Source organism: Spermophilus citellus (genome assembly GCF_964194105.1).
Source record: "Spermophilus citellus genome assembly, chromosome: 14".
In the NCBI taxonomy this organism is placed as follows: domain Eukaryota; kingdom Metazoa; phylum Chordata; class Mammalia; order Rodentia; family Sciuridae; genus Spermophilus; species Spermophilus citellus.
The window spans coordinates 4128782-4153164 of NC_138194.1; the positions used below are offsets into that span (position 1 = coordinate 4128782).

The 24383-nt window shown below is 45.0% G+C and overlaps 2 protein-coding genes across 2 annotated transcripts in view; both read left to right on the top strand.

Moving 5' to 3' along the window:
* The first annotated feature begins 14036 nt into the window (after window positions 1–14036).
* LOC308633682 (autism susceptibility gene 2 protein homolog) overlaps window positions 14037–24383 on the top strand; it is a 169586-nt gene continuing 159239 nt past the window's right edge. Inside the window, exon 1 of the mRNA XM_081266648.1 lies at window positions 14037–14548. Coding sequence (XP_081122774.1) covers window positions 14246–14548 — 303 coding nt within the window. The 5' untranslated portion in view covers window positions 14037–14245. The remainder of the gene's footprint in view (window positions 14549–24383) is intronic.
* Window positions 15986–21981, top strand: LOC308633165 (phosphatidylinositol 4,5-bisphosphate 3-kinase catalytic subunit delta isoform-like; the record flags this gene model as incomplete). The annotated part of the gene is made up of 14 exons (XM_081265723.1): window positions 15986–16091; window positions 16767–16897; window positions 17403–17570; window positions 17657–17778; window positions 17974–18117; window positions 18267–18366; window positions 18484–18662; window positions 18762–18874; window positions 19035–19113; window positions 19583–19750; window positions 20310–20433; window positions 20605–20750; window positions 21096–21228; window positions 21844–21981. The coding sequence occupies 14 exons, from the start codon at window positions 15986–15988 to the stop codon at window positions 21979–21981; spliced, it is 1851 nt and encodes a 616-aa protein (XP_081121849.1).

The window sequence follows — 24383 nt, forward strand, 5'->3', positions numbered from 1 at the left end:
GGGCGTGAGGCCTCTCCATCCTGGGTGTTGGGGTGGGGGGAGGAGCTCCCGCCCCTAACCCCTCACCTAGGGGAGAGGGCACTCCCCAGTCTGGTAGAGGTAGAGGACATTCCCCTTTCTGGGGTGGATGCCCCACTAACCTGGGTGTGGGTTGGGGAGCTCCCCCTCCGCACCCAGGGGAGAGGGCTCTCCAGACTCCAGGGGAAGGCCCTTCTAACTTGGGTGTTGGAGGGGAGCTCCCCCCCTCCACACCCAGGGGAGAGGGCACTCCCCCCTCCAGGGGCTAGTCCCTTCTAACCTGGGTGTCCAGGGGAGTTCCCCAGTGCACCCAGGGCACAGGGGAACTCCTGTCTCCAAGGAGGCGGAGACTCTAACCTGGGTGTCTGGGGGAGCTCCCTTGTGGACCCACCACAGAGGGGCACTCCCCACTCTAACCCTAACCTTAACCCTCCTTGGGGAGGCCTCTGGAAGCTGGGTGTCGGAGTAGGGGGTTGAGCTCCCCCTCCACCCCTCACCCAGGGCAGAGGGCATTCCCCCCTCCACAGGGGAGGCTTCACCAACCTGGGTGTCCGGGTGGGGGGTGGAGCTCCCGCCCCCACTCCGCACCTAGGGGAGAGGGCACTCCACCCTAAGGGGGGAGGCCCCTCTGACCTGGGTGTGAGGGGGGGTGGGAGCTCCACCTCAGCACCCAGGAGAGAGGGCATTCCCTCCTGGGGTGGAGGCCCCTCTAACCTGGGTGTGGGGGGGGAGCTCCCCCCTCCGCACCCAGGGGAAAGGGCACTACCCCCTGGGGGGGTGAGGCCTCTCCATGCTGGGTGTTGGGGTGGGGGGAGGAGCTCCCGCCCCTAACCCCTCACCTAGGGGAGAGGGCACTCCCCAGTCTGGTAGAAGTAGAGGACATTCCCCCTTCTGGGGTGGATGCCCCACTAACCTGGGTGTGGGTGGGGGAGCTACCCCTCCGCACCCAGGGGAGAGGGCTCTCCAGACTCCAGGGGAAGGCCCCTCTAACTTGGGTGTTGGAGGGGAGCTACCCCTCCCCACCCAGGGGAGAGGGCACTCCCCCCTCCAGGGGCTAGTCCCCTCTAACCTGGGTGTTGTGGGCAGTTCCCCAGTGCACCCAGGACACAGGGGAACTCCTGTCTCCAAGGAGGCGGAGACTCTAACCTGGGTGTCCAGGGGAGCTCCCTTGTGCACCCACCACAGAGGGGCACTCCCCACTCTAACCCTAACCTTAACCCTCCTGGGGGAGGCCTCTGGAAGCTGGGTGTTGGAGTAGGGGGTTGAGCTCTCCCTCCACCCCTCACCCAGGGCAGAGGGCACTGCCCCCTCCGCAGGGGAGGCTTCACCAACCTGGGTTGCAGGGTGGGGGGTGGAGCTCCCGCCCCCACCCCGAACCTAAGGGAGAGGGCACTCCACCCTAGGGGGGAGGCCCCTCCATCCTGGGTGTGAGGGGGGTGGGAGCTCCACCTCAGCACCCAGGAGAGAGGGCATTCCCTCCTGGGGTGGAGGCCCCTCTAACCTGGGTTTGGGGGGGGAGCTCCCCTCCACAACTGGGGAAGAGGGCTCTCCGGACTCAAGGGGGGAGACCCCTCTAACCTGGGTGTTTGGGGGGGAGATCCCAACCTCCACACCCAGGGGAGAGGGCACTCACCCCTGTGTGTGAGGCCCCTCGAGCTGGGTGTCCAGGTGGGGGTTAGCTCCCACCACCCACCCAGCACCTAGGGGAGAGGGCACTCCCCCTTCCAGGAGGGAGGCCCCTCTGACCTGGGTGTCCTGGGGGTGGGAACTCCACCTCCACACCCAAGTAGAGGACATTCCCGCCTCCAAGTGGAATGCCCCTCTAACTGGGTGTTGGGGGGGTAGCTCACCCCCCTCTGCACCCAGGGGACAGGGCTCTCCCCCCTCCAGGGGGGAGGCCCCTCTAACCTTGGTGTCGTGGGCGATCTCACCCCTCCACACCCAGGGGAGTGGGCACTCCCCCCTCCAGGGGCACTTGTCCTCTAACCTGAATGTGTGTTTGGGGGAGATCCCCTCTCTGCACCCAGGATAGATGGCACTCCCTCCTCCAGGGGTGAGTCCCCTCCAACCTGGGTGTCGGGGGAGCTCCCCAACACATCCAGTGCAGAGGGGCACTGCCCCCTCCAGGGGGGAGGCCCCTCTAACCTGGGTGTCAGGGTGAGCTCCCCAGCGTACCCAGGGCATTTCCAAACACATTACCTTGATATTAAAGAGGCAATAGCAAAATGGAAATTATAGATCTCTCCATCTTGATCAAGTGAGACTTATTCCAGATACACAACATGGCTTAATATTTGGAAATCATTCAATGTAATATAATTCAATGTTTTATATATTTATATATATTTTAGTTTCAAATAAAAGAGAAAATCTTTTTTTGTTGTTTTCTAATTTTTTATTATTAGTTGTTCAAAACATTACAAAGCTCTTGACATATCATATTTCATACATTTGATTCAAGCATCAACAAATTTCTACAAACCATGATTTCTACAAACATAACAGAATCAGTTGGACATATACAATTAAAATATATCAAGTTTTAAGATTTTGTTTTGTAGGTGGACACAATGCCTTTATTTTATTTATTTACTTATGTGATGCTAAACATCAAACCCAGTGCCTCACACGTGCAGTTGAGCACTGTACCACTGAGCCACAACCTCAGCCCTTAAATAGATCAATTTTAGGCAAGGAAATAGAAGATGCCATCAAAAGCCTATCATCCAAGAAAAGCCCAAAAGCAGATAGATTCTCAGCTGAGTTCCACCAGACCTTGCAAGAATAACTAATACCAATATTCCTCAAAATATTCTATGAAATAGAAAAGGAGGGAACCCTTCTGAACTCATTCTATGAGGCTGTTATCACTCTGACACCAATTGCAGACAAAGACACATCAAGGAGGGCTGGGGATGTGGCTCAAGCGGTAGCGCGCTCGCCTGGCATGCGTGCGGCCCAGATTCGATCCTCAGCACCACATACCAACAAAGATGTTGTGTCCGCCGAGAACTAAAAAATAAATATTAAAAACTCTCTCTCTCTCTCTCTCTCTCTCCTCTCTCTTTAAAAAAAAAGACACATCAAGGAAAAAACTTAAGACCAATACCCCTGATGAACATAGACACAAAAATTCTCAATAAATTCCTGACAAATTGTATACAAAAAACACACTAAAATACAGTGCACCATGACCACGTGGTGTTCATCCCAGGGATGAAAGTTTGGTTCAACATATGGAAAGCAATAAATCTAATACATCACATCAATAGACTTAAAGAAAAGAATCACAAAATTTTCTCTATAGATGCTGAAAAATATAGAATCATTTCATGTTCAAAACAATAGAAAAACTAGGAATAGTAGGATCATACTTCAACATTGTAAAAGCTGTCTACACTAAGCCCAATGCCAGCATCACTATAAATGGAGAAAAATTGGAAGCATTCCTCTAAAAACTGGAACTAGTCAGGAATGCCCTCTTTCACCACTTCTATTCAACATAATCATTGAAATTGTAGCCAGAGAAATCAGGTAAGCAAAAGAAATTAAATGGACACACAAGGAAAAGAAGAATTCAAACTATCACTATTTGCTGATGACATTTATAATACCCAAAAAAAATTCCACCAGAAAACTTCTAGAACTAATAAATGAATTCAGCAAAGTATCAGGATACAAAATCAACACCCAAAAATCAAATGCATTCCTATATATCATCGATGAATCCACTGAAAAAGAAATTATGTAAATGATTCCATTCACAGTAGCCTCAAAAATTAAATATCTGGAAAAAATCGAATAAAAAGGTAAAAAAGCTCTACAATAAAAAGTACAGAACCTAAATAAAGATATTGAAGAAAACCTCTGAAGATGGAAAGATGCTCCTCAATAGGCAGAATTAATAGTTTAAAAGGCCATACTACCAAAAACATCATACAGAAACAATCCAATTTCTATTAAAATCCTTATGACAGTCTTCGTTATAATAGAAATGGCAATTATTATATATTTTTTGGTAAAATAAGAGACTCAGAATAGTAAAAGCAATCTTTAGTGAGAAAACTGAAACAGGAGGCAACATAATACCAGACCTTAAACTATACTACAGAGCTATAGTAACAAAAATGGCATGGTGTTGGCACCAAAATAGACATGTAGATCAATGGTATAAAATAGAGGACACAGAGACAAACCCACATAATTTAAATATGGTTATCTCATACTAGACAAAACATTCACTGGAAAAAAAAAGATAGCCTATTCTTTCAACAGATGGTGCTGGCAAAACTGGAAATCCACATGTAGCCAAATGAAATTAAACCTACATCTCTCACCCTGCACAAAAATCAAATCAAAGAGGATCAAAGTTTTAGGCACTAGAACAGAGACCCTGAACCTAATAGAAAAAAAATAAGCACAAATCTTCACCACTTCAGCCTAGGATCTGACTTCCTTAACAAGACTCATAAAGTGCAAGAAGTAAAATCAAGAATAAATAAATGGGATGGGTTCCAATTAAAAAGCTTCTTCTCAGCAAAGGAACCAGTAAAGTGAGGAGAGCACCTGCAGACTGGGAGAAAATCTTTACCACATGCACCTCTGATAAAGCCCTCATCTCTAAGATATATTAAGAACTCAATAAACTTAGAACCATAAAAGCAAATAAACCAACGAATAAATGGGCTAAGGAACTGAACAGATACTTTATAGAAAAAGAAATACAATTGATCAACAAATACAAGAAAAAGTGTTCCAACACCTCTAGCAATTAGAGAAATACAAATGAAAACTGCTCTAAGATTTCCTCTCACTCCTGTCAGAATTGCAATCATCAAGAATACAGGCAACAATTAATGTTTGTGAGGATGTGGTGAAAAAGCCACACTCATACATTGCTGGTGAAATTGAAAATTGGTGCAACCACTATGTAAAGCAGTATGGAGAGTCCTCAGAAAACTGGGAATGGAACCAGCATTTGACCCAGCCATCCCACTCCTTAGTTTATATCCAAAGAACTTAAAATCAGCATACTATAGTTCCTGAATAGATGAATGGATAAATAAAATGTAATATATATATATATATATATATATATATATATATATATATATATGTGTGTGTGTGTGTGTGTGTGTGTGTGTGCGTGTGTTTGTGTGTGTGTGTGTGTGTGTTTCAATGAAATATTACTTAGCTTTAAAGAAGAGTGAGATTATGGCATTTAGTAGTAATGACTGGAGTTGGAGAATATCATCCTAAGCGAAATAAGACAAACTCACATAACAAAAGGCTGAATGTTTTCTCTAATATGTGGATGTTATTTCACAATAAGGTGGTGGCACTAGGGAAGAATTGTATTACCTTAGATTAGATAGAGAGAAGTGGTTGGAGGAGAGGGGAGGGCATGTGAGGCTAGGAAAAATAGTAGAATGAAACAGACATTATTACTGTAGGTATATACGTGATTACATGACCAATATAACTCTGAAACATGTACACTCAGAAAAATGAGAAATTATATCACATCTTTGTATGACATAGCAAAGTACATAACTGCATTCTAATGTCATATATAATTAAAATAAATAAAAAACTCATTAAAATTGAAATAGATAAATGTAAGTCAAATAGTAAAAAAAAAACTCAACTGAAAAATGATAATACATCGAAAATCACATGAATGGACTCATAAGAGTTTACACTAACAAAAGACAGAATAGCTTGAATGATAAAATGTATATAAATAGTGAATTATATTTCACAGAATGGAAAAAATGAGTATAAACTGATATGTAAACTGCTATAGGAGAGGTCTTCCTTACAGAATTCACATTAATGAATGAAATAGGCAATTCTTTAAAAAATCACCATTACAATACTGTAATAATTGTTGCAGGAAATGACCACAATGGGTGCTAAAAATAATGGACAAAAGATTAAGGAAAATCAATATATTTGCATGGACTAAAATGAACATCAACCAAGACAATTATTAATTAAAAAAGAAAATTATTAACTTTAAAGTGGAGAATTAGACGAATCACCAATAAACCAGGCATGGTGGTGCACACTTATAACTTGAGAGTTTGAAGCAGGAGGATCACAAGTATGAGACCAGCTTCAGTAAATTAGTGAGAATCTCAGCAAGTAAGCAAGACCCAGCCTCAAATAATAAACAGGACTGAGGATGTAGCTCAGTGGTAAAGTGCTCCTGATTTCAATCTCAGTACCCCCCCCCCCAAAAAAAAAAGAAATCACCAGTATATGACTTATCAACATTATATATCCTCTGATATAATTCATTGAGAAGGGCACCATAGTCACTATTATGTTATTCTCAGCAGAAACAAATATACTCAAAGTAGTCACAAAAAATACCACAGAAACCAAAAATGAGTGACACAGTCCAAAATATCTGAGCAGGACTTTTTAATATAGCAAGGTCATAAAAGAAAAAGAAAGGAGCCGTGGTTGTGGCTCATTTGTAGAATGCTTGACTAGTATGCATGAGGCACTGGGTTTGATCCCTGGAACCACATAAAAAATATAAACAAACAAAATAAAAATATTGTGTCCATCTACAACTGAAAAATATTTTAAAAAAGGAAAAACTTTTAGTCCTTCAACTAAAAGACTTTTATCGTTTCAAATTTTCACAGATTGGAGGAGGCTACAGACACATGACTATTAAATGTAATGTGGAATTTTGAAACATCAATTGGACATTAGATAAAAAAACAAGTGCAATAAAACAAATCATTAAGTTAAAATGATTGTAACGATATTAATTTCTTGATTTTTACCATTTTTGTTGATATTAGGGCAAGTTCAGTGCAGGATATATGAGAACCTTCTACTGGTTTTACAGTTTTGCTGTAAATCTAAAATTCACTCAAAATGAAAAATAAATTAAAGATATTAGTGATACATTTGAATTCCTTTTGACATGATTACAAATGCATGGGGTATGATTTTGATTTGCTCCAGTTCTGTACTAAATTCTTACCCTCATCCTCTCCTCCTCCTGCTCCTTTTCCTTTAATGATTTTTCTGCTAGTTACTTACATTTATTTTTCTTAATTACTGTCTTGTGGATATACATACGGATATACACTGTATTATTGTGGATATACACTGTACTATATTAATATTAGACTTTTGAATGAAAATGTAAGAACTTTCAAAATAAAAAGTATATATTTTCCTATGGCATTGCTGTTTCACAAAGCTCTAATATGACAACCTTTAGTGATACACTAAGTAGAAAGTGATATGAATTTAAAGTCTTCAGATAAAAAGAAAGTCAGAAAATAGGCAAGTAGAGCCATAATATATCTAGTATAAATAGTTAGATGCTTTAAAAACAAATGACAACTTAAAATTAGTCAAACATTTTCAAATTCATTTTCTCCAATGAAAATCAGAGCAGATTCAGTTTGTGATAAATGTCTAATTACATCTACTTTCTATCTTATTTTTAAGCCTATGAAATAATCTCAAGTAATGTAGCATTAAGTAAATCACAGGGAAAATAGAACTTATAAAAAAGTATAGAGAATTTTTGTTTAAGATTTTTTACATCATAACTTTACTTAATTACTTTATTTATATATGGCACTGAGTACTGAACCCAGGGCCTCATGTATGCTAGGCAAGCATTCTATCACTGAGCCATAACCCTAACCCATATTAGGAATTCTCTGATATGGAAAAGCACTCAAAAATTATTAATCATAACACATACTAAAATCAAAAGCAATAATTCAAATCCTCTTACCAATTTCAGCAGGTCTGATTTTGTTCCCTCAAATGCTAAGTTCTCTGAGTCTTGAAAGGTTTCTTATGTCCTTTTCTACATTAGTTATATGATTAAAGCAAAGGTATAGAGTGGTGAGAGAATCTAACCTATACACCACTGAAGGGATTTCTCTCAGTTTATTATGCTGTAAATCAAGCAACTGCAGCTTCTTCATGTTATCAAGAGAGTCAGGCAGACTGGTAAGTTAATTTTTACTTAGAGACATTATCATGAGATTTACTAGACAGCCCACCACTGCTGGGAGGGACTGCAGTTTGTTACTGTATATGTAAAGTTCTGTTAATTGAGTCAAGTGTTTGATTGATGCTGGCAATATGTGCATAGACCTCTTGGATAAGTCCAAACACACTGAATTCTCTTCCAGGCATATATTGCTCTTTAGTCACTTCTGCATTACTGGATTTTTTTCCTAGTCCCATGTACAGGACTTGGCCACTCAATCGTATTGTCAACTGAAAAAGCCATCCCTAGTTGGGCAACACTGGAGATTTTTGTCTGTCTTTGTCATCTTTCCCTTTGGTTTTAGATTCTTTTTCATGGCTTTCTGTCCCCAAATCTCCAAAGGCCTTTGCCACCTTTTTTCTTTCCTTGACTGATGGTACTTTGGGCTCTTTCTTTTTAGAGTGTTTTATTTCCCTAAACTACTAACTCATGGTGACTTAAACTTGGGAAAAAAACACAAACTTTTACATTATTTGCTAGCAATCAAATTCAAAGATGAACAGACACCTTACACAACACCTGTCTGTCACATGTTGGATCTAAAAGCACTATTACCATTTCTGACAACTCATTCCAACTGGTAAAATGGTGCTGGTCAATCAATGATTTATTAGAATTTCTGAAATATAATAGAGAATATTAAATTACCTTCTGTTAAAATTTACATTAAGTAAATAGCCTCAGAAAAACAATCTTAAAGTGGTTGCTGTGGAGAGCAGTGACAGAGAATGGGAGAGCTGTGTCTGAGATTGGGGTCTCTGATGACCTCATGGCTGTGGCATACCTGTTACCTGGGAATGTTTTTGTGCCAAGGTGCCAGAGTCCCAGTGGCTATACACTGCATGAGGAGACTCTGTCCTAGAGACTTACCAGCCTCAATCTTGATCTCAGACACACAGCTACTGGGAACAGAGGAACTCTCTTGCTAGAAAACCTCGATGTTTCACCAGTCTGCTGCACCTGGACCTGTGCACCTAACAGTAACTTCAGACAATGGACTTTCTTGAGAACTACACTAAGCTCCTAACATTGCACACTGCAATTGTGGAATGCAACTGTGAATAGTTGCATGATATTGTTAGCCATATAAAGATATGAGTACAAAGAAAGATGCTGATGAGGCATATATAAATAAAGATTGCTGGAACATTTCTTTAGACCTGCTTCTCCATCAGAGAGCAGCATTCCACCTGACCCCAGCTTTATCTTCAAAAACATTTGTCTGTGTGTGAGTTTTTATTTTTCTTATCCTCCTTTGCCCCTTGCTAAAACCTGCTACTTTGGACACAATGGTCACAGAATTTTGCCACCATCCTATTACTTGATACACTATTTACCGAACCCTTTATTATGTAAAATCCATTAAATTAATAGATCAGGCCCTCCCTTCAAGAAATTTGTAATCTAATAGGGGATTTGTAAATTAATATGCATAATAATTTTATATGGATATATATAAAAACAGCACTATGCATTATATATATATATATATATATATATATATATATATATATATATATATAATTACTATGACAATGAAGCACAGAAGTATTTTTAGGTAACTAGTTTTTTTTATCTTGTAAAAGAAAAAAAATTAAAAATTTTAAAATGAACAGCATATATCCACAGCCTATATTCCTAACCAGCACCCTAAAATTGCTCTATCTGCAACTAACTATAGCTTTAGAAAACAGGAAGGAGAGGGTCATTAAAATACAAAATACTTGTATGAAGATGTGAATTTGGTGTTAACATACCTTATATAGAAACAGAGATATGATAAATGGTGGTATAAAGGTGAATTAAGAATTGTATGCAAAAAAATAAGAGAAAATAGGAAGGGTTTCAAAGTTGATAAAAGAATGGACCAGCAGTGTGAAAAAAGAACAAAAGGAACAAAATGATATGAATGTGAAAAAGTAAATAGTTCAGGTAAAAGAGTATTAAAGTATGCACTTTAATAAGCACTCTAATTGATTCTCATACAGGTATATTGGAGGGCTCACTCCTGACCAACCATGACAGAGCAATCTCCAATGATGTCTGTATTCTAGGAAACAGGAGAAAGATCAATAACAGGAAAATTACAAAAAGTTCACCGGAGAAGAAAAGGTAAGTACAACCTTTGTGAAGGGCATCAGTCCTCCCTAAGCATTTTTAAATTTAAAATAAATTATTCTTATTTTTAACTCTTGTTAACTCTGATAAAACCACTTGATTGGCATGCATCAAGCCTCTGGGTTTGATCATAGGAATGGGGTAGTCACTTAAATTATTTTTATTGCTAATCTCTTAATAGCAAAACTTCTCCAGGTAAGTGCCTCAGTGTTTCATACATAGAATAATTATTAGGAGATGAATTAAAGTTAATGGACCAAGTTCTCAAATAATATTTCACCATTTCCTTACTGAGAAAAAATATCCCTGGATGCTTTTGAGATATTGATTGAAATATGGGGAAAATATAAACTTTGCACACATTTTCTAGACACTTAAAATCATTAAATAGATTTAAGTTTTATTTTTTTCTGAAAGAAGTGATAATAATTTGTTACATTTGTTCTTGCATAAACATACCTTTATATAATTTTATATGATATTTATGCATTATTCCACTTTGAATTTTTCTGCCAAAAGAGCTGAAATATAGAAGCATAGTCCAATGTAATTTATTTAGAAAAAATAAACTTTCTTTCTTTTTGAGAGGGAGATACAAGAGAAATTTTGGAAAATGAAATAAAACCAGAGATTTGCAGACTAACAAACTGATTTTTAACTATGATTTCTCAGGATTATAACATAGAATATTTATTTTCATGGTTTCTTCATACTGACTATACTGGTTTTATTTTTTCTTATAAAAATTTTAGGAGTGGTAATGGTTTTCTACTTTATTTTGTTGTAAAACAAAGATATGTAAATTATTTGAAATTGCTGAAACTCAAGTATGTTATCCTTAAAAGAATATGAAATCATTTGTAGGAGTTTATCCTGTTTCATGCAGTCACAGTTACTAATAAATAAAAGTAACATAGTTTTCTTGTTTTAGATATTTTAAATTATTTTTGTAAATCTAGAAGATGTTTAAATGATATTCAGTTTTTTTACTGTTTGTTTTGCTAGTAATAATTTACATGTATATTGTATTTGTAGAAAGAGGCTTGGTTTAAGGGATAATAAAGTCAACAGAGTAGTGTAAAATAACTGTTTTATTAAATGTATTTAAACTGTATTTAAAGATTTAAATGCTTGATGATGCTTTCTCTAGTAACAAAAAATTGAGGCAAGAATTAAACAATGCAGTTTTAATTTATCTTTTTGGATATTCTTAGCAATTGGAAGCATGTGGTGAGGAGCCAGAAGACAGAGAAGATTTGAACCAAGCTGTTACTTCTCTTATGAATCTTCAACGTAGAATGGACATAATGTAAAAACTGTATTCATCTAGACACCAATCTTCTTAATTCCAAACTGATGAAACAACGAATATTTCTTCATGCTTCATTGTATTTGGTGCTTGGTTTTCTCAAAAAATATAAATTATAATGAAATTTGCAATTTTAAAAGTCGTGCTTTTCTTTCAATTTTCTGTTTGTATTACTTTTTATTAGCTCTTTCACAGCTAATACAACCAAAATGTGTTTAATTATTTTTATAATAAATACAAGAGTTTAAGTTTCTTTGTAATTTTACTACTTAGGGTAATAGGAATTTTGAAATATAGAGTCTGTAGTAGTTCTTTTTCACAGCAATGAAACGGGGCATATATGTATTAGTGACAAAGTTAAAAGAACATAAATTTTGTTTATAAACTTTAGTATTTTGTTATTTATTTTTTCTTTTAAAAGTCTGTGGATTATACCCATGGTTTTATTTATACTGATAACTTGTTTTGTACCACTGAATAACACCATTAGCCCAATGCAATATTTTTGCAACTTGATTTGAAAGTTTGCCCTTGAGGCAATTAGGAATTGGGATTGTGCAATTATTGATTAAACTTAAATTCTTATCTTTTTTAAAAAAATTAGGGATCCAGTTTTCCCTTTTTATAATCATCAATTAATTAGAAAGAACTGGACCAACAGAAAAATGACAGAAATTGGGAAAAATAGATGGATGGATAAGCAAAGATATTGCAGAGTGCTGCAATGAATTCCTAATGGAAGGACAAATGACAAGAATTGGTGCTAAGAAGAAAAACATATTTTTTTCTTTGATGGCTTAATGATCAGAAGTAAACTTAATCATGGCCAGACCAGCTTCCAGTGCAGACTATAGATTAAAAGAAAAGTTTTCTTTTATGTGGAGAGTAGAAATCTGTGATAAGGAAGATACTTGTGGGGCAGACATGCCTTTGCATTAGTACCCCCAAATGACAACAGTATCATATTTGCTGCTAAGTCTGAAAAAGAGAAAAATAATTGGATGGCAGCCCTTGCTTCTCTTAATTAAGGATCATATAGCTAAAGGCAATTTTTTTGTAGTTCTACGTATGCAGTACTGTAGAAAAGGTTTTATAGAATTTGTATGTTCTATAAAATGATAGGAAACTGGAATCTTCAATTGATTAATTTTCTCTGTTGTATTTAAAATGTTTTTTTTTTAAATTTATGTATCAACAAATTCCTTTCCTTTTGGTTTTCTTCTTAGATTTGAAATTCCAGATCCAGAACCTACTGAAGCAGACAAATTGGCAATAGAGAAAAGTGAACAGCCATTCAGTGTTGGACTTCGAAATAAATATGTCCAACAAGGACAACTTAGGTTTTAATTGAATATTACATTTTCTATGTGCCATTAAATGTTCAGTTTATAGCAAACACAAACGTTCTTAGCTCTTAATTTAAATATAAGTGTTAGTGTTAATTTTGTGATCATTAAATTTCCAAATTTCTTTATCTATGAAGCTATTTTAAATAAATTCTCTGAAGAAATGTAGCATGCCCTTTGCATTAGCTCTCTCAGGCATGTGATATGTTTACAAATCAAACTGAAATGGGAAAGGGAGGGCCAGTGTGGGGGATAAAGGAAAAAGAAAAGCAGCCAGTCAGTCCGGGGTGTATCGAGAAAACTCGTTCCTCTGCTGTTTCCTTCCACCTCTTTCCCATAGAACGAATGAACACATAAGCCGGAATTCTAAATTAAGAAGGGTCCTACACAGAGCCTGAGACCCGGTCACTTCCCTTCCCTTCCTCCCCGAGTGGGCTGTCCAGGGCGATACGGTGACAGGCGGTGGGGTTCTGCTCGCAAGGACAATGAGGTGCCAAGGGGCTGGTGATGGCCCGCGGGATCCCAACCCATTGGAGGGCGGTGGCCCTGCATCCCTGGGCTCCTCAGGACAACTCTCCACAAGCACCAGCTGCTTTCTTGCGCAGGGACGCGGTGAAAGCCCACGGCGGCAGCGGCTCCCATGGGTCAAGTTCGCGGCTGCCCGCCCCCTGGCCGTACTGGAGGCCGCCTGGCGCGGAGAGGCTCGGCCTCGCGCGGTGGCGCCACGTGGGGAAGTTTGCAGGAGCGCCGCGGGGGCCTCACTCGACCTGATGGCCGCTCCCCCTGCGGCGCCTGGTCACGCCCAGGCTCGAGCGCCCCGCGGCATCCCCGCCCCAGCCTCCTCCGACCCCAAGGGTCGCCTGGGGGAAACGCCTTGGGGCTCCTCGGGCGGTCGAGCAGCAAGTGTCCCGGGAAGACGCACGGTGCGCGAGGAGGGTCCGGGGCGCCCAGCGGGGCACTCCGGAGGGCAGCCCCCGCGCGGTCTTCGCCCCCGCCCCCCGCGCGGCGCCCCGTTATCCCGAGTGCGCAGGCCCGGCCGACCCAGCGCGCACGTCCTGGGCTCGGGAGCGCTACGGGCTCCCAGCCGCCCACGTGATCCTGTTAGCCGCTGCCGGGCCCGGCCGCTGCTGGCTGCTCGGCTTGGACCTCTTGCTGCCCGGCGGTGAGTTTCCTGCGTGAGCAGCGGCGGGGGCGGGGCGTTCTTCAGCGCCGTTGCGGGCGAAGTTCCGCGCCCCTACTTTGCTGCGATCTTTGCGGGCTCGCCGGCGGGTGCGGCGGCAAGCGTCTGCGCGGGGCGGAGGGACGCTGTGCTGCGGGAGGGAGGGCTCCGTGTCAATTTTTTTGTGCGACCAACCGCTCCTGGAGCCTGTGGCGCGCGGGCGGCGAGCGCGGAGACCCCGGCGTGGTAGAGCCATGGATGGACCGGATTGGGGCCTTGGACTCCGCAAAAAGCTGCGGTCACGGTCTCAGCGAGACCGGGAGATGCGCTCCCGGGTTGGTCTGGGGGCCGGCTTGGCGGGCGGCGGGGCGGCTGGACTCGGGCGCCCTCTCTCGCTTTGTCGACCTGCTCCCACAGGGAAGACAATGGGAAGCCCCGTTTTCCGCCCAGTCCTGCCCAGACCCCCGCCGAGGAAGCGTAGCGAGTCCACCTTGGCCAAAGAGGACATCATCGATGGGTTTGCCAGGACCAGCTTTGTCCCTTTTGAAGCGCTGGAGGTAAGCGCCCCCTCCACCCTTCTGCCTTTACGCACAAAAATTGGGAAAAAAATGGTTTTTGTGTTCCTTCCAGAAACAGCACTGTTACTTGCACTTGGCTTCTGCTCCTAACTTTGCCACTCTGTATGTATTTAACACTAAGCAAATTTCATAATCCTTTGTACCTCATTTTAAAGGTGTTGAATATATAGATTGCTACTATCCCTTCCAGCAGTGGAAGTATGTGATTTTACAGATGACTGAATGCTCTGAATAAGATTAAGAAAGCTTTTTTTTTTTACAGTGTCTACAGGTCAATCCAAAGTGCTGTAAGTGTCCTGGGCTCTTAGGTTGTTTGGTATCATTGGAAACTATAGTATCGAGTTGTTTTTTAAAATAGGCTCAAATTTTCACTTGTCTTAGTGTTTCACTTTGACTTGTAGTGATACCTACTTAAAACTTTTAACTAGTGCAGAGGATGACAAGATGTCTGGAAAAATCATTATTTGAAATACTCTCCAGATAAATAAATAAATATTCTCCCAGTATTAGGGATTGAACTTAAGGGTGCTCTTCACTGAGCTACATCCCCAGCCCTTGTAAGAATTGCTTTATTTTGAGGCATGGTCTCGCTACATTGCCCAAGTTGGCCTTGAACTTGTGATCCTTCTGCCTCAGCCTCCTCCATAGCTAGGATTGCAGGCATGTGCCACCATGCTTGGCACTCTGGTTATATTATTTATTGTGCTGCCATATGAATTTTCCACCTGTTCTTCTAACTAAACTTAATTGTGTGTGTGTATATATATTTATTTATTAGGGGATTCTATCTTAAAATGAAATAGTGGCATAAAAAAGAAAAACCACAAGTATTACAGAAAGTCTTTAAATAGATATTGGTTTTAGTTTTACCATGTATAACCTGTGTATCTTTGTGCAAGTTATTCAAATCTCTGATCACTTGGCTCCTTGGATGTGAATTCGAGTGATAACATTGTGTATATTTCTTTATATCTATAGGTAAATGCTGGCATTACTCAAATAAGAAGGGCTTAGAATTATAACTATTGATAACTCCTTCGAAAAGATGTTCTAAGAAGTAAAATGGGCCTATGAAAAATTCTTTAAACATAAAGTCCTATCCACCTGTTCATCATTATTAATTGTTACTATTGTTAGGCTTTTCATGCAGAATGCATGCTACTTAATTAATATTTGGATTATCAGATATGAGTTTTTAATTTGTGGAATGTAGTTTTTCTTTAATGTTATCAAGACATATTGCATTAATATTTATTGGTACTATCTTTGTGTTCCTAGAGAAGTCCCTACATTATCATGATTTATTTCATTTATTGAACGTTTATTTTAAATAAACATTTAAGAATGTATATTCTTAAATGCTCTGCTTTAGCTATATGCAACTGCCTGCACAGTGGACAGACCCCCCACCTGACCATGGTGCACTCCTCTTCCATCCTTGCCATGCGGGATGAGCAGAGCAAACCAGCCCCTCAGGTCCAGAAACCACACACGAAACCGCCCCCCCATTCCCATGAAGAAGGTGAGATGATGTCCTCCCCTTTCTTACCCTCTTTCTCTTCCTACCTCCTTTTGGCCAATCCTAGAGCCTCTTGGGCAGCACCAGGGCTAGGCGTTGATCCAGGGGACTTTGGATGCTGCAGTCCTTTTGGAGAGTCAGGGCCTTGAGCTGACACCCAGGGTAGGGTCCTGTCTGAGCTACTGCGATCCCAGATTGCCTACTTCTCTGCAGATCTCAGTGGGGCTGGGGCCCCTGTGTGGCAGATTGGTAAAGGATGGTGTTGGTGACAGGTTTCTGTACCTTGCCACAAATTTGGGACCCTCTCCCCCTCTCCCCAGCCTTTCAGCAGCCAGGGATAGGAAAGAGATAGCGGGTCCTTCCCCTCCTCCTAGGTCTAACTTGGAGACCTTCCATGCAGTCTGGATCTTCTCTCCTGGTTGGCCTGGAGACTGGTTCCATTCTGCATATGAACAAGAAGAGGCTCACTCTGATCTGTAGTATCCTTCTCCAGGACTGCCCAATCGCCTGGGCCAACCTCATGCTGTTTGACTACAAGGACCAGCTCAAGACTGGGGAGCTCTGCCTCTACATGTGGCCCTCTGTCCAAGGTGGACCCAGGCCAAGCAGGGAGAGGCTCTTGGAGGGTGAGGCATCCAGAACTGGTTCCCCTACAACTACATCTCTCCCTGCCTTCAGATGAGAAAGGAGACCTGCTGAACCCCATGGGTACCGTGCATAGCAATCCCAACACAGAGAGTGCTGTCACCCTGGTCATCTACCTGCCCGAGGTGGCCCCTCACCCTGTGTACTACCCTGCCCTGGAGAAGGTCAGTGAGGTCCTTCTTGGAAGCTGAGCGCTAACCAGGAGCTTTCCTGGAGGTCCTCAGACGGGGTCCCTGGCCACCCCAGGCTTTGCCCATTGCTGGGGGCTGAGTCATCATGCTGATTTGAGGCCTTCCAGTAGCTATGTGGCCCACCAGGAGATGTTGGTGATGTCTGATGACATTTTGCTGTCACAGCCAATGGGAGAGGTGCTACTGGCCTGTGTCAGGCTGAGCCTGGAGATGCTACTGAATGCCCTGCAGTGTGCAGGAGGGCTCCCACCAGCAAGAGTGGTTGGCAGTAGTGCTGAGGTGCAGACGCCCTGCCTAGAGCCCTGCCAGTGCTGGCCCAGGCCTGGGGAGCACACAGCAGAGACACTTGTTGCAGATTCTAGAGCTGAGACGTCACAGGGAGCATGGGCCTACCACCAAGGAGGAGGTGAGCTGGGGTGCTGGTGGGGCATGGAGCCAGGTGCTGGGCTGGAGGCCTCACTCTGCCTGCACCCCTTAGAAGCTGCAGCTGCAGGGAATCCTGGAGCAGCGGGGGTCGGGAGAGCTGTATGAACATGAGAAGGACCTGATGTGGAAGATGCGGCATGAAGTGCAGGAGCACTTCCCAGGGGCTCTGGCCCACCTGCTGCTCGTGACCAAGTGGAACAAGCACGAGGATGTGGCCCAGGTGGGTGGAGAGGGGCACCAGGGGTACAGCTGGAGTAGAGAGATAGCAGTGGGCCCCCCACCACCTGACTGCAAAGCGCCCTCCAGATGCTCTACCTGCTGTGCTCCTGGCCTGAGCTTCCTGTCCTGAATGCCCTGGAGCTGCTGGACTTCAGCTTCCCCGACTGCCACATGGGCTCCTTTGCCATCAGGTCCCTGCGGAAACTGACGTGAGTCCCAGCTGGGCACTGAGGCCCACAGGCTGCCAGCTCCTCACTAAGACAGCTTGCCCTGGCAACCTGGAAGTGAGTGCTGGGTGGAGATGAGCCTAGGCTGGCCTCACCCTCTTTCCAGTCACCTGCCAGCTGGAGACCTCTGTCCTGAGTTTCAGAACCCCAGACTCAACCAGCCTTCCTCCCCTACAGGGACGATGAGCTTTTCCAGTGCTTGCTGCAGCTGGTGCAGGTCCTCAAGTACAAGTCCTACCTGGAGTGCGAACTGACCCAATTCTTGTTGGACCGGGCTCTGGCCAACCAAAAGATTGGCCACTTCCTATTCTGGCATCTTCGGTAGCTGGATGCACCCCTGCTGATTCCTTGGGAACCTAGAAAAGCCATGGGGGATGAGGGTCTCCTGGCCTGCTGACCTCATGTTTACTGGGCTGGGGAGGGGCTATGTGCCACTCCTGGCCATTCTCAGCCCCATCTTCTCCCTCCAGCTCTGAGATGCATGTGCCGTCCGTGGCCTTGTGTTTTGGCCTCATCATGGAGGCCTACTTCAGGGGCAGCACCCACCACATGAAGGTGTTGATGAAGCAGGTGAGGCTCAGAGTGCCTGAGCCTGAGGTGGGCTCCCCTTCCAGGCCCCTTCACAGTCATACTCCTGGTTCTGGCTCAGGCTCATGTGCACTGCTGCTACTCCATTCTGCCCACCAGGTGGAAGCACTGAGCAAGCTGAAGGCCCTGAGCGACTTTGTGAAGGTGAGCTCCCAGAAGACCACCAAGCCCCAAACTAAGGAGCTGATGCACTTGTACATGCGCCAGGATACTTACCTAGAAGCCCTTTCACACTTGCAGTCCCCATTGGACCCCGGCAGGATGCTGGCAGAAGTCTGGTGAGCCCCAGGCCTAGCCCCACCTGGAGCCAGGCCCTAAGCCCCCTCTCCCGCCCTAAGCCCCCAACCACCCAGGCCAACACTGCCCTCTGCCTGCAGTGTGGAAAGGTGCACCTTCATGGACTCCAAGATGAAACCCCTGTGGATCATGTACAGCAGTGAGGAGGCAGGCAGTGCTGACAGCGTTGGCATCATCTTTAAGAACGGGGATGGTGAGCCAGGCTGGGCAGGGGCCATGCTGAGGCCTTGGCCTTCTCACCTAGGCCCATACTGTTCTGTGGTCGGCCCCAGGGGGTTCCCTGAGAAGACAGAGCTCAGATACTCTGAGCCTTGCAGGGGTGTATAACCCACTAGAAACTCCTGCCCTTCCAGACCTCCGCCAGGACATGCTGACTCTGCAGATGATCCAGCTCATGGACGCCCTGTGGAAGCAGGAGGGCCTGGACCTAAGGTGGGGCCTCTATCCATCACCTGTTTGTTTGGGTCTGTAACAGGCCTCAGAGCCTGCTCCTGGAGGAGTTCCTGGTCTAAACTGACACCTCCATGTTGGCTGTGAGAGGGGCTGTTCTTACAAGAGGGGTACGGCAGCTGGAGGGGTTTGGGTAAGGCCATTCCTGGTGCTCAGCTCCTATTTCCTGGCTTCCTACCCCTTGGGGAGCAGTGCCACCTTCTTCCAAGCTCACTGACTCATTCTCTTCAGAGCAAACATGAGCCCAGCCAAGGTGTGCTATGCAACTTGGGTGCCAGTTCTGTGTCTCTGAGGCACCTTCCCCAGAGCCCCACACCCTGTCTGGCATCCTCAGGAATTTGAGCCGTGTTCCCTGTGGTTTTGTTGGGTGCCTCAATTTCCAGGGGGTTCCAGTAGCCCCAGAGAATGTCCTTAACCATCGTGTCTGCCTGTGCCTCTTCTCATGTGCTAGGATGACCCCCTATGGCTGCCTTCCCACTGGTGACTGCATGGGCCTCATTGAGGCGGTGCAGCACTCGGACACCATTGCCAACATCCAGCTGAACCAGAGCAACCTGGCTGCCATGGCTGCCTTCAACAAGGATGCCCTGCTCAACTGGCTCAAGTCCAAGAACCCTGGGTAGGCTTTCTTATTCCTGGGAGAGGCTCCATAGAGTGAAAGGTGAGGGAAGGCCTGTGACAGTTTCCATGGCTGCTTGGCTCAGCTGAGCACTGGCCCACATCTGATTTGGGGCAGGACAGAGAAGGTCACTGTTCCCGGGTGTCCATTTTTCATGGCTGTGTTATGCTACTCAACTCTTTGGGCATTAAAACCACCACCGTGTTTAGTCACAGATATGTAGCTTGAGTGGGTTCTGCTGAGTGTTTCTGCTGTGGTTTGAAATAGCTGGTGCTATGGCTAGCATCTGTGATATTGCCTGAGCCCAGAGCATCTACCAAGGGCCCAGTCACACACCTAGGCACTTGGCTGTCAGTTGTGCTTCTTTGTGCAGCCTCTCTTCATCTAACACATAGTCCTTGTCTTCTCTGAATGGTATTGTGTGGAAGAAGGGGGCAATTTCAAGCTGGGCATGGTGACCTATGCTCCAGAATAATGTCCTCCTTGTTGATTAACACAAGGCCAGATTCAAGAGGAGGGAAAATATACGGAGCCCTGGTTTTCAATCTTCCCCACCCAGAGAAGCCCTGGATCGAGCCATTGAGGAGTTCACCCTCTCTTGTGCCGGCTACTATGTGGCCACATATGTGCTGGGCATCGGTGACTGGCACAGTGACAACATCATGATCCGTGAGAATGGGCAGGTAAGGGGCACTGTGTTCAGCTGCCCGGTGAGCTTGTCCTACATGCCTGGCCCAGGGGCCTCTCTGCCCTTCCCACAGCTCCCAGAGGAGTTCCCCAAGTCCTGCTGACTTCCTCTAAACAGAACCTCTCTTTGTGAAGCCTGTTCAGTAGCTGCCCTTCATTCCCCTCAGCTATTTCATATTGACTTTGGCCACTTTCTGGGGAATTTCAAGACCAAGTTTGGAATCAACCGTGAGCGAGTCCCATTCATCCTCACCCATGACTTTGTCCACGTGATTCAGCAGGGAAAGACTAGTGATAATGAGAAGTTTGAAAGGTGAGGGTGCCCAGGGCCCTGGTGAGGGGACAGTGTCCAGCCAGGGGCAGGGATGGGGACATACCCTCAGCCTAACTCCTGCCTCCACCCTGGGGGTGCTGCCTTCTCTGCAGGTGCACCCCAATCCCAGAGTACCCTGTTGGGCAGTGCAAACAGGAGGTCCATGGGAGGTGTAGGAGGCAGGCCCAGGCAGGGGCATTGGTTAGAGGATCTGGGTACACCCATAATACGACCAGGGGCAGACACTCAGGGGCAGGTGCTGGCTGGATGCAGAGCCTCTGCTGGTTTGGGGCTGGGGGTGGCAGGGAGGACCCAGGGCTGTACCTATTTCCTCCACCTCTGCAGGTTTCGAGGCTACTGTGAACAGGCCTACAGCATTCTGCAGCGCCATGGGCTCCTCTTCCTCCAACTCTTTACTCTGATGCAGGCAGCAGGCCTGCCTGAGCTCAGCTCCTCCAAAGACATCCAGTATTTGAAGGTATGCCAGCACAGAGCCACACCAGACTAGAGGCCAGAGTCCACCACAAACTTCCCAAAGCCTGCCTGAACCTCTACAGCTGCGGACGAGCCTGTCTGCCATATGTATAGTATAAAAAATGAGCTTGGCAGAGCTCATCCTGGTCAGAGTGCATCTTGCCCGAACAGCTCAGGGACCTAGGAAATTCACCTGACAGATGGGGGCCCTCATGCCGTCCCAGGCCCAGCATTGCAGTATGGTGCAAAGTGGCCAGAATGTTGCACTCCCTGGGCCTACTCCTGCCCAATTGAAGGTGAACTGTGATCTTGTTTGGTCATCCCATGTGTCCTCAGTGTCTTTCATGCATGAGATAAAGTCTCTTGTAGGTTTGCAAGACACTTTCCATTCCTGTCTTTTCAGTTGGTGAGAGGCAGAGTGGGAGGGGGTGTATTCCCTAAAGCTTCTCCTGCCCTTCTCTCAGCTAAGATGAGGCCGCCTGACCATCTGCTTGCAGTTCTTTTAGGAAGGAATTTCAACAACCCAAGGGGGCAGGAGTACAGGGAGGCAGAAGGGATTGCAGATACAGCAGGGTCAGGACCCCTGAATGTTGATACAGTTGTGATGATTCTGTCCCAGGACACTCTGGCGCTGGGGAAGACAGAGGAGGAGGGGCTGAAGCACTTCCGGGTGAAGTTCAATGAAGCCCTGAGGGAGAGCTGGAAGACCAAAGTGAACTGGCTGGCACACAACCTGACCAAAGACAACCGGCAATAGTGGCCACCTCTGAGCTGCCACAGGCTGACTAACCTGTTCTGATGACAGCTACCCTGGGTTGTCCTAGATGGGGCCTCACACCTGAACTACACCTCATGGTAAAGAAAAACACAATTGCCTTTTGTTTACACTAGTTATTTAGACAGACAGGAAATGTTTAGACAGACAGGAAATGTTTCAAGATGATGGGGGAATGTGATGGACATTATTGTCCAAAGTAGATGTACAAAGACACAAATTGGTGTAAATATACTTTGTATACAACAAGAGATATGAAAAATTGTGTTTTATTTGTGTAATAAGAATTGTAATATATTCTGCTGTCATATTAAAAAAAACTATTATAAAGAACCAAACAGCCAGGGCTGGGGTTGTAAGCTCAGTAGTAGAGTGCTTGCTTCGCACGTGTGAGGCCCTGGTTTCAATCTTCAGCACCACATAAAAATAAATTAAAAATAAAGGTATTTGTCCATCTACAAGTGAAAAATAACAAAAAGAACAAAACACCATAAATGCAAACGCACCCAAGTGCAGAGGAGGGGTGCTGCACTGTGTCCAAGCACTGTGAGTTGGGCACCTTGAGGTTGTACCTTGCTCTTGTCTTAGGATGGGCATTCCAGGTCTTCCAGCTGGTGGATCTTGCCCAGCAACGACTGACCTCCTCTTGGGGAAGCCTTGTTCCCAGGCTCCCGACCTAGCAGTTACATTGCCTCCTGACCACTTAGGACACCTCAATCCCCAGATCACCTTCTGCCACCTGTGTGGCCCCCCCTGCATGTTCTCCATTGACCAAGTCCTGGGCAGCTCCCAAAGAAGCCAGGGCACCCTCCAGACACAGGGATGCTTACTCTTCACTGCTAAAGTGACTCTCAGGTAGAGGATGCCCTCACCTCTTTCACCTTCAGGTAAGAAAATAATACCACTCTATTTACTGAACCTCTACAGCTGCAGAGGAGCCTGCCTCCCCTATGTGTAGTATAAAAAATGAGCTTGGCAGAGCTCCTCCTGGTCAGGGTGAAAGGTCAGAGAGGGTCTGTGTGGTGATGTGTGAATAGGCTCCCTGCTCTGGAAGGTTTAAGGGAGGGATGGGGCTTGATGTCCCCCAGGGCTCACCTTTGAGGAACCATCTGGGAATAATCTCGGGCCATGTGAGGCAGGGTCTTTCTCTCTGAGGGCACTTACTCTGAGATAGTCCAAGTTTAGCCTCAGTAATCCCAAAGGGCTACACAAGAGAAACTGTCCCTACTGCAGGATCCTGTGCCTCTTTCAGCATTCTGAAGCCCGCTGTAGTGAAGCATCCAGGACTTGGGCTTTTAGAAACCCACAGTGGGATGGGGCCAGAGCCCAGTCATAGAGCATGTGCTGAGTATGCATGAGGACCTGGGTTTGATCTCTAGCAGTGTAAACAAAAAAATATGAAGAAGCTCCTGATAATCCTGATGCATATTTAGCTCACTCAGGACCTTCTGGGCTCACTGCTGATCTCTCAGGTGTCTCCCAAGACTTGGCAGAGCCAGCAGACTCTGGCCCTTAGCAGCAGATGTGCACAGCTTAAAAGGAATTCCAGATGCCAGCTCTCTGCATTTTCAATAGCTGTTGGGCCACCAGAGCACCTGTCTCATCTGCAGTAGCCAGAGATGACACTTTTGTTCCCAAATAAATGCTGAATTTAATCAGGCCACCTGCTTCCTTTACAGTAGGAAAAACCACACACATGTCTATGTATTATGCTTCAAGGCGTGGTCACAGACCTTGCACAACCTCAGCGATTTCTGGGTGTATGGTCTGTTGCCCAGTGAGAACAGCTTCAATTTGTTTTCAATTATTTCATGTTGCAAGTTAAATATCACTGATGTGGGTTGAGTCTGCAGTCTTTTGTCACAAGACAGAAAGGCAAGTGGAAAGAAATTAAAGCCTTTCTATGGTCTTATGTTCTTGGCTCAAAAAGAAATCAAGGGAAAACAACGTTTAAACAAGGCAGTAAACAGGCATCACTCCAGCTGGAGTTAGAAACAGAACTTTACTGTAGTGCACACACTTCCCCACCTAGCATCAATGCATGCATCTGGGCAGGAACACCAAGGCACTACAGACTATATGAGGACATCCCTCTCTGTTAGCTTCTACCACTGTCTAGAAGGCATCTGCACAGACTGCACGTGGATGGGCAGCCACACAACAGAACAGCCATCCTTAAGACTGGCAGTGAGGACACAGGGGCAGTGTGCAGGATGACCCCCAGGTTTACAGTCTAGCATCTGACATGTACATGAAGAGCAAAGTTCTTTGTGGCTCTATCCCCAACTTCTTTCTCTCCTTGACATTCTCATGGATCAGAGCAGCAGGACTCCTGGCTACTGGAGTGAGGATCTGACCCCAATGCAGGGGCATTCTGCAGGAGC